The sequence below is a fragment of the Tetrahymena thermophila genome (assembly GCF_000189635.1).
Source record: "Tetrahymena thermophila SB210 genomic scaffold scf_8253992, whole genome shotgun sequence".
Lineage (NCBI taxonomy): Eukaryota > Ciliophora > Oligohymenophorea > Hymenostomatida > Tetrahymenidae > Tetrahymena > Tetrahymena thermophila.
This window is the reverse complement of record NW_002476004.1, coordinates 33,561-53,271: the sequence shown is the minus strand read 5'-3', so window position 1 is coordinate 53,271 and position 19,711 is coordinate 33,561. Positions and strand designations below refer to the sequence as shown.

Sequence of the window (19,711 nt, the reverse complement as noted above, 5' to 3'; positions counted from 1 at the left end):
AAGAAAAGAGAAACATATTTATGAACTATTTAAATTATAAAAATGTGACAGCTTTAGGGTTATAAATTATTTTTATTTTCATAATAAACTTTCAGTTACAAAATAGTCATAACATGATACTACATGTAAGACATAAATTAGAACACAAAAAAAGTTATTTATTTGAATTTTATTGTACAAAACCATAACTATGTTAAAAAAAGTATTTAAAAAAATTTTGTTTTAATTTAATAATTACATATTTTATATTTGTAATTTATATAATTGAATTCAGATTTTTATTTATTATACTTATTTTATTTTAATAATATTAAATAATATACAACAATAAGATTTCAATAAAGCCAAAAAAACTTTTCTCTCTTTTTGAAAAAAATTTTGAAATAATGAAATATTTTTTGATATTTTTACTCATAAATTTATTATCATTAAAAAATACTTCATATATAAGATTTTTAAAATAAAAATTACCTCTTTTCATAATTGCTAAATAAATATCTTTAATTACTAAATCAGATTAAATTACATATTTTAATAAGAAGTTTTTAGCATTACAAAAATTGAAAAATCGTATAAAAATTATTTATGCGTGATTTGAGATAGTCATCTTACAAATGATAAATTAATAACTATGAAATCTTTGCAAATAAATACAATTAATTTAATTAAAAAATTTGATATACTTTATTTATTCATTTATTAATAAAGGTGTAAAATATAGTAGAAGAAAAAAATAATTAACATAAATGAAAAATACAAAATAAATATCTTTGATTCATCTATTATTTACATTAGTTTATTCTTTTTGTGAAAAAAATAACTAATGTTACAATCCATTATTGATGAGTTGTATGGATATTGATGGTTTTTTATATATTGGGAAAGAAATAACAAACTAAATTTGTATGTTTAACCAAATTAATAATCATCTTATTGACATCACATGTTAAAATAATGATGAATGCCTAGATAAATACACGAATAAATGCATTTAAATTAAAAAAAGTGGTATTTATGTGGCTATTGTTTAATAAAATCGTTAATGTATTGGATTAAATTAATATGCCTCTTAGTAAATGAAGATTTAATGTAAAAATTAAAATACCTTTCATATTAATTTGTATATTGAAACTATCTTAACAAAAATTAGCTTTATCTTATATCAAAGAAGGTTTTTGCTAGAATCAATATAGCCTTATACTAAGCGGAATACCTATTTAGGACAGTAATAATTATAGTATATGTAAAAAAATGGATTATATTAATCCTAAGTCATGTGGTTAAGAGTAAATATTTATTCTTGATTACTTTTTCATATTATTAAATTTTAATAATATAGTAGCTGCTATGATTAAAATCGAAATCAATGCATAGAAATCCAAGTTGTAAATGTAAATTTTTTTTATATAATATATATATTTTTTTTATTTTTTTCAAGGGTAAAACAATAGATGGATTATGCATAAATAGTGACAGCTACTATTTATAGAATATTATTTGCAATAAAAACTATTGTGCACATCAAAAAAATTAAAAATCTACATGCTTTTTAAAAGATTCCAATTTGATTACAGTAAATTATTTAATATATTAAAAATTAATCCTCAAATATACTAAATTTTACGTAGGGAGAAACAATTTAAAATTATTGCGTCACATTTAATTAATATTTTCAAAATAATTAAATACGATGTAAAAATTAATATTGCAAATATTCAATAGGAAGATTAGCTACTTGTCTAAGCTAATAAGGAAAATATATCGAATATAAATAGGTATTTAAATTTATTTTTTTTAAACTATTTATTTTTTTTTATATTAGGGAATTTATTCAAATAGAAATTGCAAATAAGATTATCAATAACTTAGTAACTTTAAAAATTTCAGTGTAGCCTCACTATATTTTAAAAAATACATTTAAGAAATAAAATAAAAAAATAATGTAAGCTCTCAAATATACAAATCAGATTCTAATAGACTACTAGATAAGTAAATAATATTCAATTTTTTAATTAAAACGAGTGATTTATAATAAAAGTTAAATTAAGAAAGTATTGACTTGATTTACATCAGATTCTTATAATCAAAATTTATTACTTTACAATAATAACTGCATAATGAATCAAATACATTCTATATATTACATTTAATTTGATATTAAATATAAATTGAACATTTTTTATATCTACAAAGACAAAATTAAAATAACTTTATTAATTTATAGTTGTTTGACATAATAATAAAATTGCGTTGACCCAAATACAAACTAGTGTCTTCTAATAACATCTGATTAGTCATTTTAAAATATATGTGCATATAATGGAGTCTGTTATCAGATGTCTATTACTATGTATATTGGTAGAGATAGCTAATACTAATGTTTAACTGATTAATAAATACCATAAAATGGAGTTGTAGATAGTTGTTTTAATAGCCCTACTGATATATGTTTAAAAGATGATAAAAGTTAATGCGTGCTATATCAAAATTCTTAGACATATCTTGGGTATATAAGCAGCACAGGATTTTGCGCTGAATTAAATAAAAAAACTTCTTAAGATTAATTATAGAGTAGCTTTATTTTATCCTTAAAATTTTTATAATTAACAAAAATTATTATAATAGATTTAATTAATTTAAAATAAAATTACTGCTAAGATGACCAATTTACTATTGTTTAAATATAATTTCCATATATTGATAGAAATCAAACATATTAATAGTGCATTAAATAATAGTGTTAATAGGGGTAATTTTTTAATTGAGTTTAAAATAGTTACTAACTTAAAAATTTAATTATTTAAGATACTGCTATTACTAAAATTAATGCTAGTAAGTAGGATTTGATGGATTAAATATAGCAATACTCTCAAATGGATTCTGTGCCCAAGCATAACAGAGTGGAGCTATTTAGTGCGCATAGAATTATGAAGTTTGTTTATATTAATCATAATGTGTTTGGTTATCAGATTAGAATTTAAATGCCTCTGTAATCTAAATTATGGTTTATATATTGTTAATAAATATATATCAATATTGAAATAGGGAATTGATTAATTAGGAAATTGTTTAGATAGGGGAGAATTCACTTCAAGTAATAATATTTATAAATTGCTTTAAGATATTAATTATACATTTTTAAGACTTAAGTAAATGCGAAAAGCATCATTGCATAACAAAATCTTCTGATTAGACATAAGTAGCTTGTATTTTGTTTAATGGTTAGTAAGGAGCAGTGGGAGTTACTTCAGATAATTACTGCCTAGATTTTAATTAGTCACCAGCAAAAAGGTATTTTTTTAATACATTTTATATTTAAAAAAATAATATTAATATTATTACAATATATTTTTATAGTTGCTATTAATAAAATAACATATGCTATGATTAATAATCAAAAGCTTGTTATTAAACTATTAATTTTGGTTCTAATGGAAATGGATGTATTTTGAATAGTTAATGCTTTTAATTGTCTAATAATTTATATGTAGGAAGAGATTTAGATGGATATTCATGTCTTACAAATATGTAAATTGCTTAAAGAGGAGTAGATAAATGTTTTGATGACTCGTAAAATATATGTTTAGTTAATGGATCATCACAAAGTTGTGTTATCTATTCGAATAGTTAGTAGTATTTAGGTTTTGTTAGCGAAAATAAATAATGTGCTTTACTTAATCAATTAACTTATCAACAAGGAACCATTTCAAGTAATTTATTTTAAATATAAATCAATTAATCAAATTTTATAATGACAGGTCTTATAAACTTATAATAAAACTACTGCCAAGATAACTAAGGGTATATAAGATAAATTGACAACTCAATAAATATTGGAGTTTAATCATCAAATTATTTATGCTTACAAATAAGTTAATAAGCAGCATCATAAATTATTTAATGCTTTTCAGGGTAAAGTTGATTGTAAATTGTATAAAAATATTAAAATTTAATAAAATAGATATTGTGTTATTGGTAATCAGTGCTAGCCTTATGATTCAACATATGTTGGAAGAGATACTAACTATAATTGTTTACAAATAGAATAATCTAATTCAGTAGAATGCTCATCTAATAGCTAAATTTGTCTGGATTAAAATTTAAAAGCATGCTTTTTCATAAGCAATACTTCAACTAATCATTCTGTATTTTTTTATATTATAGAAGATTTATTTAAAAAAATTTTATTTATGTAGGGTAGGTAGCTAAATGGGCTATGTGCACAAAGTAGTCAATATTATTCAAGTAAATTAACTGATAAAAATAACATATTTTTGATAGTTACATATTAAAATAGAAATATCAAGTTGCAGTACTAATTTTTGTAAGCTTAAATAAGATTCAACGAATTAAAATTCATAAGAAGGATGCTTTGCTTTTGATATTAATTCTTCAAGAGTAGGTCTTGATATTAATGGTTATTGTGTCCAATTAAATTAATCTGCAGTTAGGTAAATATATTTTTGAAAAGTTATCAAATAAATAAGGCTTTTTATATATAGTTGTACATCTTAAACTTAGAAAGTTTGTTATGATCCTTTATAAAATTAATGTAAATTAACTATTGACTATGGTTCTTAAGGTAATGGATGTATTTTGAATAGTTAATGCTATCAGTTATCTAACAGTTTATATGTAGGTAGAGATATAAATTTAAGCTGTTTGACAAATTTATAATAAGCATTAAAAGGTATTGATATTTGCTTTAATGATTAACAAAATATTTGTAAAATAAATGGACCTACTTAATTCTGTGTGGTATATCCATAAAATTCTTAGTATTTGGGATATGTTATTTAAAATGGATTTTGTGCAATTTTAAATTAAGTTGCTTATTAAGTAGGATAGTAAGCAGGTAACTCAATTATTTTATAAATAATTATTAAGTACTTATTTTCTTTATTTAGGTTTAATAAATTTGAAAAAAAATTATTGTTAAGATTCCTCTGGATACATAAGACTTTTAGATGGTTTAACAAATATTGGTGTTGATTCTTTTAATTTTATGTGCTTAAAATAAAATTAAATTGCTTAAAATAAAATCATACAGTGTTATAAAGGGTAAATAAAATAAAAAATTTAGTTTGATTAATATTTTTATTTTTCTAAAACAAAGGTTCTGCATAAATGGAAATGCATGCAAACAATATAACTTAATTAATATTGGAAGGGATGTTAACTATAATTGCTTAAATAATGGATAATCTATTTCAGTTGAATGTTCTTCAAATATACAAGTTTGCTTTGACTAAAGCAATAATGCATGCTTTTTGATAAATAATACTGAACCTAATCATTCAGTAAGTTTTTAATTCATAATAATTTATTGGCTGATAAAATATTTAAATAGGGGACACAGCTAAACGGTTAATGTGCAGTAAGCAGTCAATACTATTCTTGTAAATTAATTTGAACATAGATAATATATATATTAATTATTATTAACAATAGAAATAGCATAGTGTTCAACAAACTATTGTAAAATAAAATAAGATCCTACTGACTAAACTTCAAAAGAAGGTTGCTTTCCTTTTGATATAAGCTTGTAAAGAGTGGGTATTGATAATAACGGTTATTGCGTTTAATTAAATTCGCCAACAGCAGTTAGGTAAATTCATTATTGCGTATAAAACTTTTCATGTTTTTTTTACATATAGCTGCACACAATAAAATTCTGATATTTGTTATGATCCTCAATCAAAATAGTGTAAATTAACTATTGACTTTGGTTCGAAAGGAAATGGATGCATTTTAAATAAGCAATGTTATGAATTATCCAATAATCTTTATATTGGCAGGGATTCAAGTAAGAACTGTTTGACTAATTTACAATAAACAACTGCTGTTGATATTTGTTTTAATGATAAACAAAATATTTGCAAAGTTATAGGAACTACTTAATTCTGTGTTATATACCCATAAAATCCTTAGTATCTAGGATATGTTGTTTAGAATTAATAGTGTGCAATTGTGAACATCATAGCTTATTAATTAGGAAAAATAGCAAGTAAAACAATATTTTAAAAAAATAATAAATGAAATTAATTTTTATTTTTAGATCTGATAAATTTTAAACAAAACTATTGCTAAGATTCTACAGGATACATAAGATCACTTGATAGTTAAACATATATTGGAGTAGACTCATTTAATTACATGTGCTTACATTAAAGTCAATAACCTTAAAATTCAATAATTTAGTGCTACATTGGGTAATAAAATTTTATTAATCACTTCATAATATTTTTAAAAATCTTAATAAAGATACTGCATAAATAAAAATATGTGCTAACAATATGATAACACCTATATTGGTAGAGATGTAAATTATAACTGTTTAGTTAGTAAATAATAAAATAGTGTTGAATGCTCATCAAACAAACAAGTATGCTTAGACATAATAAATAATATGTGTGTTTACATAAATAATACAGAAGTTGCATATGCTGTAAGTTATTTAATATTAATTCAAAAATATGTATAAATATTTATTATAGGGAAGATAAATAAATAGTTACTGTGCAGCTAGTAGTACTTACTATCCTAGTAATTTTTTAAAATAATTAATTAAATACTAAATATCCTTTAACTGTAGAAATAACCTAGTGCTCAACAAGTTATTGTATATAAAAATTAAACTCAAACGAAGGATGTTTTCTTTTTAATATCGTTGCATAAAGAGTTGGTATAGATGCTAATGGTTACTGTTTATAAATTGGTTAATCACCTGCAGTGAGGTATATTTTTAATATTATTTTTTGAATTTTTTCTTAAACATGAATTTTAGAAGATAAAATTTAATAAAATAAAATAATTTATTTAAAGTTATCCCTATATTAGGTAGATAAAATAAAATTAAATTATTAAAGAATAAAATTGTCTTAATATTCAATCAAGATTATAAAGAATTTATATGCATTTTTAACTAATATTTTAAAATAAATATATGAAATCAAATAAAAAGTTATTTTCTATTTTATATCCTAAAATAATATTCAAATTTAATTAAATGTATAAAAAGTTGTGGTGTTAATTCGTATACTATTTGCTTTGATCCTCAAATGTAGAAATGCTTATAAACTGTTAATTATGGATCTAGTGGAAATGGTTGTACATTGAATAATTAATGCTATTAGCTTTCTCAAAGTCTTTATGTTGGTAGAGATATTAATTAATATTAATGTTTATTAGATAAGCAAAAGTCTGTAGGAGGAGTTGATGTCTGCTTTAATGATTAGTATAATGTTTGCTTGGTTATTTAAGATACACAATTCTGTGTAATATACCCAAAATCTACTATTTATATTGGGTATATAGTTGAAACAAAATAATGTGCTGTTTAAGATTAATTGACAAATATTTTAGGGACTCCTTCAAGTAATTTAATTTTTAATTATTTTATTTCCAACAAACTACTTTGAATTATAGATTTGGTAAATTTAAGATAAAACTATTGCCAAGATAGTCTAGGTTATATTAGAACTTTAGATAATACAGCTAATATAGGAGTAGATTAGTTTAAATATATGTGTCTTAATTAAAACTAGTAAGCAAAATAAAAAGTAATTTAGTGCTTCAGCGGGTAAAATATTATATTATAATTTATTAACATCTTATGATTTATTATTAAAGGTTCTGCATAAATAATAACTAATGCTAGTTATATGATTTAACATTTTTAGGTAGAAATTTAAATTATCAATGTTTAACTAACGGCATGCCTACTAGTGTAGAATGTTCTTCAGATAACTAAGTATGTTTTGATTAGAGCATATAAGCATGTTTTTTAATAAATGACTCAGAATAAAATCACTCAGTAAATATTATAACTATACTATATATACATAATTAAAACAATTTTACTTCAAAATTAATATTTTTTTGTTTAACCAAAAATAGGGAAGATAATAAAATGGTTAATGTGCCATTAGAGGATAATTTTATGATAGTAATTTAATTATAAAAGTTGATTTATTTTAATATAAAATGTATTTTAGAAATATTAGCTTGTGCTTTTAATCACTGTAAGCTAAAGTAAGATCCAACTAATTTAAATTCTATTGAAGGATGTTTCCCTTTTGATGCAAACTTATAAAGGATAGGCATAGATACTAATGGATACTGTGTACAAAAGAATTTACAAAATGCTGTTAGGTTTGAATTTTAAAAGATTTAGTTTATTCTAATTTATTTTAACATTAGGTGTATGGCAGGTTAATTTTGTCTTGATTATTAAAATGGATTCAGATGCATTGATTTATTATTAAAAGAAAATTTAAATTGCTATGCAAGATAAAAAATAACGGGTTATTGCTTACCCTATTAATAACCACTTGGAAATGGAGACAATATAGAAACTTGTGTTTAAGGTTCTTGCCTCTATACTTATTCATAAACTAAGAAAGATTTTTGCTTTACTGAAGGCACTCTAGCTAAAGGTGATTTTATTGTAGGTATCAATATTTAACAATAGTGTTTGATTTAAGACTAAGAAACTTAAATACGTAAAATTTATTTGTAAGAATAATACATATTAAAAAGTTCTTAAATTAATTAGAGATAGTTACTTGCCTTGGAATAACTTATTGCATACTTAATATAGGGTAATTTTTCTTCATTTAATTAAATTAAATATTTAATTTTGTAGAAGCTTAATTAGATTTACTTAAATAGAAATGGAAAACAAAAATGCCAATTAGTTTAGTTATATGATCCAAATTATCCAAATTTAATATACAGAGCTAAAAATGCAAACTAACAATGCTAAGATTTGAATACTTGTAATTATTTATAATTTTTTAGCAAAATATTCAGTAAAATTTATAAAATTAGAAAATAGTATTGGTTGTATGGATGGTTTATATTGTTTGAATACAAATAATAATTATTAATGCGAAGCAATGAGTTCACCAAATGAAATAAACAAAATAGGAAGAGACTACTTAACTTAAATATGTCTACCTTAAGGTGTAAAATACGTAAGCAAATGTTAATAGTAATTCTGCATATCATAAGGTGAATGTGTTCCTCTTTCTGATAAGTATCCAGGAAAAGAACTAAATACCCATTTATGCTTACAATAATAAACTATAGGAACATATGGTGCATCTAATTGTTTTACAAACGGGTAATTTAAAAAAAGCTTTATTTATTGTTAAAAAGTTATTTTTAAAAAGGTATTGTTTGCTTGCTACATCATAAGGACTATATTCGTGTTACAAATTGAGTTAATCAAATCCTTAAACAATTGGTAAAATAGATATAAAAATTAAATAATTAATAATTTGATAATAAAGGATTACAAAAAGATACAAATCGATGCTTGTAATAAAACTAACCAATAGCTGTATTTATTTAAATTTATAATCTAGATATTTATAAAAATATTTTAAACTAAGATATAATGTGCACCAGGAAAATTTTGTTTAGACCCAAATACTTTATCTTGCAAAAGTATTTAAACAAGCTAAGGAATGTGTGTTGATTAAAACGGTTATTGCACACTTAATGGTAACTGTAAAAAATGTGATTATAGTTAATGTTTATCAACAACTATGTAAAACACATGCCAAAATCTTGTTTAGCAGCAAATAACTTATTGTGCAGATTCTAATGGTACTAATTAATGATTTTTTTTTTCAAGATAAAAATCTTTTATATTTCTTAATTCTAGGATTTTGTGCTGATTTATTAAGCAGTAACTGTAGTGTTTGCCCAAACAATTATTGCATTCTCAATAATAATGGCTAATGCGTCACCTCAATAAATTTGTTAAGTTTAATAGTTGGGAATTAATGCTTTATTTAATTTTATGATTAGAGTTAGTGCATGCTTTAAAATATAAATGTCCCAGACTCAAATGGTTATATGTATTGTACAAATAAATATGGTTTTTGCTAAAATATATCAGTTAATAGTAAGGAGTGTTTATTATGCCCCACCTACTACACTAATCCAGGTAATTAAATATGCTACAGTGTTGAAGAAATAGCATAATTATAAATCATTCCTTAGTAGTTATATTTTAATATGCAGCTAACTTATGTAAAAGAAGATTGCTATGATTAAAATTTTTGCTTATCAGACAAAACCAAAAAGTGTCCATAAGGGTATAATAAATGTGTATATTTTTTAAAAATATTTATTTTAAAAATGTAGGTGCTATTCATGTGATTCCAAGATATTTTGTACATAATGCATCTAAGGCTATTTTTTATATTAGCTTTCTTCAACTTATCAGCTTTGCTTAAAATGTGATAATTAAATATATTAATATGCTTAAATGGCTTAATATTATCCAAATTCACCAACTTATACTTGCCTTGATTGCTCTTCAGAATTTGGCATATGGTAAATTTGAATTTATTTTTTTATAAATAATAAATTTAATTATCATTTATAAATTAGGAATGATATCAGTAATAAATATAAAACTTGCTAAAATTATATAGCTTAGCTGGATTAAAATGCTTAAGTACTATTAAATAAACTAGGAGCTAGTAATTTTATAATTAACAATAACTTGGACTTAATTTCCTATTCATCAAATTTATGTAAGTTTTTAATTTGTATACACCATAAAATTTTATATTTAAAATTTGCAGGCCCCCAAGGATGCTCCTCTTGTATTTAAAATTAATTGAATCAAGCAGTTTGTGTTGATTGCAGCTACGGTTTTGTATTAACAGATGGAATATGCTAACCTTGCCCAGATAATTGTAAAGTTTGCCAATTTGCAACTTTTATTACAGGATATGCTTAACTTAAGACTAAAATTAACTACGATCCAAGCTAAAAATATTTATATAATTTTTAATTAATTTGTTTGAGTTGTTAATAAGGATACTTAGTATCTTTTGACTTACAATCATGCTAAAAATGTGGTTTAAACTGTAACTAATGTTAATATGGTAATATTGAATATAGATATTTAAATCAAAAACATTTTGAAAATTTTATATTTATCATATTATTTTATGAATATTTTTAAAAAAATATATTTTTATAATAGAAAATTAGGAATCTGTTTTAAATTATAACATAGAAGCCTTAAGAATGATATCACAAGCAGAATTTAATAATAAATAATACATTAAAAAATGCTTTTAATGCTATGATGGATATTTTTTGTCTTATGATGGTAAAAAAAAAAATTAATAGTTTTTACTATCTTCAATTATATATAAATAGGTATTTAATGCAAATAATTTATTTCTCAATGCATTCATAGTAGTGTCTTAGTAAATTAGGGAGCTTAAAGTTTAGATTTATCTGAAAATTTATGGGCATTTTAATAAAATGCAGCTCAGATAACCTTCATTTGTAAGCAATGTAATGATGGGTACATTATTTAAAAAAACTAACAAGAATGTAACTATGGATGTCGAACTACTGTTTCATAAACAAAATGTTCTAATTGTTTGCAGAATCAATCTAATACATAATGTTTGTTTTGCAGTAATGGAAGCATTCTAAATTTAAGTTATAATCCTCCTAAATGCCAAGATGATGTTTGTTAAAACAATGTATTTATATTATTTAAATAAAATATTTTATGAAGATTAATTATAATTTTAGAATTATGGATGCGCTTAATGCTTTTATTACTAAGATCCCAATTCAAACAACCTTATATCCTAATGCACCAGCTGCTTAGATTAATACAGTATCCCTTCAATAAATGGATGTATTAAGTGTCCCTAAGGATGTTCTAAATGCTATGAAGGTATTTATAATTTGTTGTTTAAATATTAAATTTTTTTTTTGAAATAGGCACTAGGACATTTAATTTTACATCTTAGTTGATTTATAAAAGACAGTAATTAAGCATTTAGCAAAGATTAAATTATAATAGTACTTCAAATAATTATCAATTATTCTGTACTGAATGCCAATAAGGTTATTATTTCGATTAATAATAAAAAATTTGTCTTGCTATATCATGCGGTAAATATTGTTCTTAATGTATACTAATTAACAACTAACCTTAATGTATTAAATGTAATTAATAAATGCTTTTCTCGTTAATTAGTCCCATATAGTATTTCATAGGAAAACTTTATTATAATTAAAATGCTATCCCTAATATATAAAGCATGGTAAGCCTTACTTCAAAAGGAGATGATTGCTAAATATGTCCATTAATGTAATTACTTACTTTATTATTTTTATCTAAAAAGTATGCTTTATTTTATATAAGGTGTTAAACTTGCACTAATGAAAGCGATATAAGTTAAAATCCACTGTTTTTATATGATTCATAGTGTTTGTCGTGCAAGCAAAACTTGAATTTGATTCTTTAAAACTACAGCATAACCAATGACAAAGAGAGAAGAAAATGTTATCTGTGTCAAAACACCGAATAAGGCTGTTATTACAAAAAATAGAGAACAATTTATACTAAATGCTTAGATTAAAATAATTAAATAGGTGATGGATCTTAACAAAATCCTTTAAATTATAACAGAATTAATGAAGTGGATATTGATTAGCTGATATTAAGTGAATTGTAATATGATTAGGCTGTTGTATATTACAATGAATTACAAGTTAAAGAGTTAGAAGTATTGCTAATTTTTTATGGGGATTAATGTGTGGAATAAAGAAATTAGGTTTTCTCTACTAAATTATAGAATTAGATTAGATCTTTATAACTAATAAGTTTAAATGTTACATCTTAAACTTCAAACCCTAATATTTATTTAAATTTTTTATAATTATAGCCCTTTACTGTTGTTGGCTTTAACCAAGTCTTTGTATAAAATATTAATTTTTAATAACAATTTAATAGTAGCTTTTATGGAATTATTGTCTAGGATAGTTAATTAATAACATTTAAAATGCTTAATTGTAGATTTAACTAAAGCTAAAATAACTAACAGTAATACTTAGCATTTAATTTATCAACGTTGTAAAATTCAACTGTAACTCTTTAATATGTTTAATTTTAAAACGTTTAAGTTTATAATAGTAATAAACTAATTAATATTTTAACAAAACTTAAAGATGCCTAAATATATTTAACTATCGATCAAGCATAATTTATAAATGTAATATTTTTTATCTTAAACCTAACATTTCTAAAAACAATTGAAAATATTTTTTATAATTTTAAGAAAATTTATATTTAATTTAAAATATTTTTTAAATAATAGGTAGTAATGAGTAAAGCATCACTATTATCATTGAATATATTTGAAGCATACATTAATTTAACTAATATCTCTTTTTATTAATGCTAATTTAATGATGGTACAGAAATGTTTGATATCTAACCAATCTATATTTAAAACCAATAAATTAAAGTATTGTTTAATAACGTTAGCTTCTCTTAATGTGAATTTTCTAATGGATCCTGCATTTTAAATTCTCAATTTCTAAATGATCTAAATATTACAGATATTAAATTTAGTTTATCCAACTTGAAATAAAATTCTATCCAAAATATACCTCTAATAGCTTCAAACACTTTTAGTGTTTCTAATTTTTATATCTCAAATACAATTATTTAAAACTATGGTTTTTTATAATAATAAGATAGCTTATCGAACTTAAAAAATGTAAATCAAAATTCCGTATTTTAAGATGTATTTTTCCTAGAAAATTAAATATTTTCAGAAAGTATCAATAGCTTATTTTTGGACTATTCTACAGACTAAAACACAAGCTCATAAATATTAAGATTTAATTTGTAAAGAAATAATTTTTAATCTAAAAATCTCTAATAGCTGATATCTTTTACTAATTTAAAAAAAGTTTAAATCTAAAATATTACATTGATAAATAACAACTAATTCTTATTTTTAAAAACAGACTCAGTTTCTAGTGTATATATTTAACAAGTATCATAATCTCAGACTTTAATAAATTTAATATCTCCAATATTCTGCTAGATAAGTTAATCATTAAATTTCATAAGTATAGATAGCTTTTATCTAAATGATATCAGAATATCTAATAATTTCATCTAAATAAAAAATGATTAATTATAATCAAATAATAAAAGTTATTCAAATAATTAACTTGCTACTCCAGCTGGAATAATTATAAATAATATTGTATGCAACAATATTACTATTGTCATTTAAGATAATTTAGAGGATTGTGGGCTGATCTCAATAAATACAGTTTAGGACACTACAATTTAAATAAAAAATATAGTATTTTAATAATTCTAATCTTAATTGCTAGTTAAAGGGGTAAATTTTATTTTCTTTCGAATTCTCTTTAAATATTTTTGATAAACTATTGTAATCCCTCTTTGCACAAATTAATGAGGAGCCATAAAATTGCAATCAATTTAAAAAAATAATAGAAAAAATCAAAAAATTTTCATTTTTAACATTTAAACTTTGAAATTGAGAAATCACAGCATTGTTACATTTTTTTTATTTTAATTATTTAAAAATATTTAAATAATTTTTAAATTTTAAATTAGATCACCCTTGGCTCTATTTCTTTAGGATTTTATTTTAAATCACCAACTATATCAGTAATAATAGACAATTCCAAATTTACTGACTGTAACATTGATAACCCATTTAATTGGATCAATGGATAAGTAAAAACAATAAATATTATAAATTCAAATTTTACAAACTCAGTTAGTCTTGGTTAAAATAACTACAAAGAATTAAAATCAATAAAAAATGGCGGATTTATAATGATAACAAGTGTAGCGTTTACTATATTTAATTCTTTGTTTGCAAATGGTTTAGCTTTATTTGGTGGAGCCATATTTTGGAGTCCTAAAAGTGAGGGGAGCATGTCATTTTAAAATTCTACCTTTATTGGTAATTATGCCTATAGCGAAGACAGCTTGGAATCTAAAGGAGGTGCTATTTTGATTGATTAATAGTTTTCAAATAGCCAAGACATTAACATTAAAAATTGTTTATTTTTATCTAATTTTGCATAATATGGAGGAGGAGCTATATCACTTCAAACTTCGAATTTACCTAGATCTTTTGTTCAAATTGAAAGCAGTATTTTTGAAAATAATTTCTCTATTTTAGGCAGCAACCTTTATTTAAACAATTAAATATCAGCCAAAACAATAGTCATACTAAAGCAAATAATTTCAACTAACTAAATAGAAAAGATTACTGATAATATTCAATTTTTAAATATCTAAGTTGTTGCTTAAGAAAATATAATTAGCTCAATTTTTTACATTAACAGAGCTAATTATGTTTTCATTTAAAATTCAAAATTTAAAATATTTTCAAATAAAAGCAAATTTTTAGATCAATAATTTATAAATACTCTTATTTTTTAAAAGATTTTACTAGTAACCAATACATAAACTCTACTTGACTTTAACAACATATACGAATCAAGTCTTTTCCTAGATAATCTAATAAATTTTGATCAAATCTATTAATTGTATATCTATAATTGCACGTTATAGGATAATGCTAATATTTATGCATTTTAGTAATTAACTAATCCTAATTTACCTATTTAAAATGTGGCATTATATAATAGCACTTATTGTTAAATTCAACTCTTAAATTCAAATAACAATTTCTGCAAGTAATGTAGTCAAGGAATAATTTAAATAGCAGCAATATTTCTAAATATCTACTAATCCCGCTTTGACTCAAATACTGCACTTCATGGCTCAGGATTGTATGTTTAACAAATTTAGATACCAAGTTAAGGATCTTCAAGGATTCTATAACAATAAAACCAAAAAAATTAGATAAATATTTAAAATTCATAATTTTAGAATAACAAGGCATATGAAAATGGAGGTGGTATTTATCTTAATTATTCTTCAATTCTAATTTAAAAATGCATTTTCGATAATAATAATGCATTATCAGAAGGTGGTGCTATCTATCTTAACAATGAGTATTCCTAAATTCTTTCAAATATTGTATAACTTAATGATTGCTATTTTGATTCTAATTATGCACAATATGGAGGAGCTATATCTTCAAACACAGGTTAAAGTGTAAACTAATATTTCAACAATACATATAAAAATAACACTGCATAAAAATATGGTTAAATAATTAAGTAATCTCCAATTCATTTTGACATCTATATTAACAATAAATAATTCAATGCTTACAATAACATTCCTTAAATAGATGTGCTTAATCATGAAGGTGGCTAATTGAATGTAATTAAATTTTTTTAATTAATATTTTTAAATTCAAAATGAGGGTATTTATTTTATTATTTATAAAACAATTTTTAATATAAAACATCTTGATCATAAAACTTTACAATTTTTATTTTAATAAATTTATTTTTTAACCCTTAAACATATATTTAATTGTTTAATAATAAAATTAAAAATAAATAAATTAATTAATTAATCTTGAAAATAACATTATTTTGTAATTAATTAAATTATTTATTTTAATAAGGATGATATAATTTTGATTTTATCAAGCAAAAACTTTGAAAAGTTGAGCGAAAGCAATATTAATTTATAAGTAAGCATTTAATCTGGATATGGTTACATAAATACAAAAAGCCTGACAAATGAGTAAGGAATATTTAATGTGACTGATTAACTATTAATATATGGACTCATGGGTGATTAGCTTCAAGTAAAAATAACTAGTAACTAAATTAAAATACCTATTTATGACTCAGGTTAAAATGTAATAGGATACAATTAAGAGTATAAATTGATATTAAATATTTAATTAGCAAAATAATGTTAAGTTGGCAAAATAGTAAAAAAGATATACGAATACTATGATTATTGCTTTTAATGTAAAGATTCATATAGCTTTATTATTACTGATTCTTGTTTTTAATGTCCAAATAATGATATAACTTGCTAAGGAAATAATATTTATTTGAGTTCTTAATATTGGAGAGTTAATAAAAACTCATCTGATATCTATCAATGCTCTAACTGTATTGGCGATTAAAACATTAGTGAAGCTTAATAAAAAATTTATCAAAAAAGAATTTAAGTATCTGATTAAAATTACTATTGCGATGAAGGTATCCAACCATTTATTTTTATTTTATGGAGAACTTATTAAATTTAAAAAAATATAATGATTTAAAAATTTAAAATATAATAAATATTCTTATTTTTTAAATATTTTCAATTCATAAATTATTATTTATTGATATTTTCAAAATAATTGAACTTTAAATTTTGAAATTGAAATTGAAAATTTTAATTTTTTGAAGATTTTTATTGTTGAATTAAATTTTTAAATAGTTTTTTTATAAATTTTTTAATTTCAAGCTATATTAATATTTGTAAATACAATTCTAATTAATTTTCAATAGGATATATTGGAGCTTTGTGTGAAGATTGTGATAGAAGAGGTATATTTTGGGGATATTCATATGCAAAGAACTTTAAAAACAAATGCATTAAGTAATATTAATATATGAAAATTATATTTAATATTTATTTTAAATTAATAAAAGGTGTTCAGAAATCTCTGTACTAGAGATAATATACCCATTTTTATTTATGATTATTTGTATTTGGATAATAATTAAAATGGTCTAAAATTATTAGAATAATTTATAAAATAAACTCATAACTAAAGTTTTATATATAATATTCTTATAGAGAGTATAATAAAACTTTAAGACATATCCTGTCCTGAAATTTTTTTTAATAGAAATATACATAATTGGTATAGTATTGAGCTATGAAACAAACTTTTCTTACTTTTTCTCCAATATGTTTTTAGATTTAGGAAATCTCTTTAGCTTATAATTGAGGGCTTTTGAGTGCTTTTTAGAGAGGGTATCTAATGCTGATATCTTAGTAAAGGGTATTCTCTTTTTGCTTTTGATCTGGTTTATGAGTTATCTGTTTCTTATATCTTTTTTTTTAATTAAAAAATTTTACTTTAATGAGAAAAATATTTTTGTAAAAGTTTTTATTGCTAGTCAGATCTTCATTTACTACACTTAGACTGCTGTTTTAACAAAGCTTTATAAATTGGTAAATACTTTTCCTTCCATATTTAATATTAATTAAAATTTTAAATTAAAATCTTTATGTTTTATTTATCATTAATAATTTATTTACCAATTAAATTTTAAATAGATTATTTGCTAAAATTTTGGTGGTGTCTTGTTTGTAACAGAGTATTTATCAAGTTATTGTGATAATTATTAGCTAAATTTATATCATTACTTTTATTTGCCTCTTTATTCGGTGGTTTTTCTGGTGCCTATGTTATTCCTAATTTTAAAGATGCAAAATAATAGATTTTATTTGCATTAGTACAAATATTAAATGCGTTATGGGTTTTTTACAAATGAATACAAGTATAAATACTTTTTTTGGGATTTTATAAAGTTAATCTTTAAGTAAATACTTAGCATAATATTATACAGCTCTTATTAGACAACTAACCTATAGACTATATTTTCTATTTTGCTATCTTTAACTTATTGCCTTCTAATCTTTGCATGTATATTCATTTTATCTTTAAAATTTATTAGATGATTTTTATCATCTTTATTTACTTCTTAATTAATTAATAACATAAATTAAAGTTTAAAATATTGTAAAATAAATATTTAAAGTAAATTTTTTAATTAATATTTAACATTTAGGTAAACCATATAAAGAAAATAAGTTAAATGATGTTGACTTTAAATTACAGTACAAAATAGCTCTATGCTTTAGTTTAAATTTACTTACTTCTTAGTTGAAAGATAGTTTTTTTTAGGTATTAACAAATGTATCATATACTTGCATAGTGTTGATTATTCTCTATCACATTCTCATAGAAATCAACATAAATTTAAAAATCAACTTGCTATCTTTTTTAAATTATTTGTAAATGAAATCAAAAGTATTCAACTACGCTATTAAAATGCTATTCTTAAGTAATCTTGTGAAAAAACATATTAAAAGCTTAGATAATTGGAAAAAATTGAGAAATTTTCTTGATTCTAAAGATAAAATTCAGTTTTAATATTTTTATAAATATCTTTATAGTTAAAATTTTGGATTGATGAGAACATTTTATTAAAAAAATAAAATCTTAAAACATCCTGATCAAATAAGACTCAATAGTTTTTAAAATAAAGTAAAGCAAAATTTTTGAAATTTATTTGTTTTTATATATTTTTTATAAATTTTAGTCCTAATACATTTTTAATAATTTATTTTAATTAAATATTTCTCTATCTTCTTTTTTATGCTTTATTATTTTTAAAAAGATAAAAATAGTATTTTTTTATTTACTAACGAATTTTAATATGAAATGAATTTTAATTTTTAAAAACTAATTCATAATATTTGAGAAAATCTATAAGTTAGTCTAAATAAAAATAGAGTTTAAATGAGCATAAAATCAATCATAATTAATAATTAAAGTATATCGACTAATATCTTAAAGTTTTACTAACATCTTATACCTATTTGTGGTGATAAACAAGACTTTAAATTTTAATGGTTTGATATTTTTGAAAATCTGGGTTCTAAAAAAATTAATAAAATAAATATTATTAAATCTGGAAATATAAAATTATATTTGATAAATTATTAAATGATGAAATAGATTTCATATGGTGTTTAAGCTTTACTATGAACCTTGAAACCATAAAAGTTTTGAAAATAATTTAAAATAAGGAAAATTTTTAATTGAAAATCTAACTTTTGTTCTATAATTTATAAAAGCATTAATGAAAAAGTAAATTCATTTAATTTAATGTTTTATAAGTAGTATTTTTATAAGATATTTAAAAATTAGTGGAG

The 19,711-nt window shown here is 21.7% G+C and overlaps 1 protein-coding gene across 1 annotated transcript; it reads left to right on the top strand. All coding sequences in view use genetic code 6, as the record gives it.

Moving 5' to 3' along the window:
• Positions 1 to 905: 905 nt before the first annotated feature.
• TTHERM_01008670 (transmembrane protein, putative) lies at positions 906 to 19,058 on the top strand (the record flags this gene model as incomplete). Its single annotated transcript, XM_001026700.2, has 54 exons — positions 906 to 1,089; positions 1,151 to 1,286; positions 1,340 to 1,391; positions 1,439 to 1,573; positions 1,629 to 1,775; positions 1,823 to 1,989; positions 2,225 to 2,571; positions 2,626 to 2,749; positions 2,806 to 2,989; positions 3,046 to 3,094; positions 3,144 to 3,291; positions 3,358 to 3,710; positions 3,759 to 3,912; positions 3,962 to 4,145; positions 4,197 to 4,245; positions 4,298 to 4,451; positions 4,503 to 4,855; positions 4,908 to 5,061; positions 5,117 to 5,300; positions 5,351 to 5,399; positions 5,452 to 5,608; positions 5,658 to 6,007; positions 6,059 to 6,212; positions 6,265 to 6,448; positions 6,498 to 6,546; positions 6,596 to 6,737; positions 7,022 to 7,377; positions 7,429 to 7,582; positions 7,633 to 7,816; positions 7,900 to 7,948; positions 7,998 to 8,154; positions 8,203 to 8,504; positions 8,558 to 8,603; positions 8,674 to 8,780; positions 8,833 to 9,127; positions 9,177 to 9,250; positions 9,297 to 9,346; positions 9,399 to 9,615; positions 9,674 to 10,109; positions 10,159 to 10,350; positions 10,408 to 10,553; positions 10,605 to 10,910; positions 11,012 to 11,140; positions 11,191 to 11,525; positions 11,578 to 11,725; positions 11,773 to 12,145; positions 12,200 to 13,049; positions 13,155 to 14,198; positions 14,438 to 16,129; positions 16,380 to 16,971; positions 17,269 to 17,359; positions 17,413 to 17,941; positions 18,047 to 18,416; positions 18,562 to 19,058. 54 exons carry the CDS (start codon positions 906 to 908, stop codon positions 19,056 to 19,058), a joined length of 14,064 nt encoding a protein of 4,687 aa, XP_001026700.2.
• Between the last annotated feature and the right edge of the window lie 653 nt (positions 19,059 to 19,711).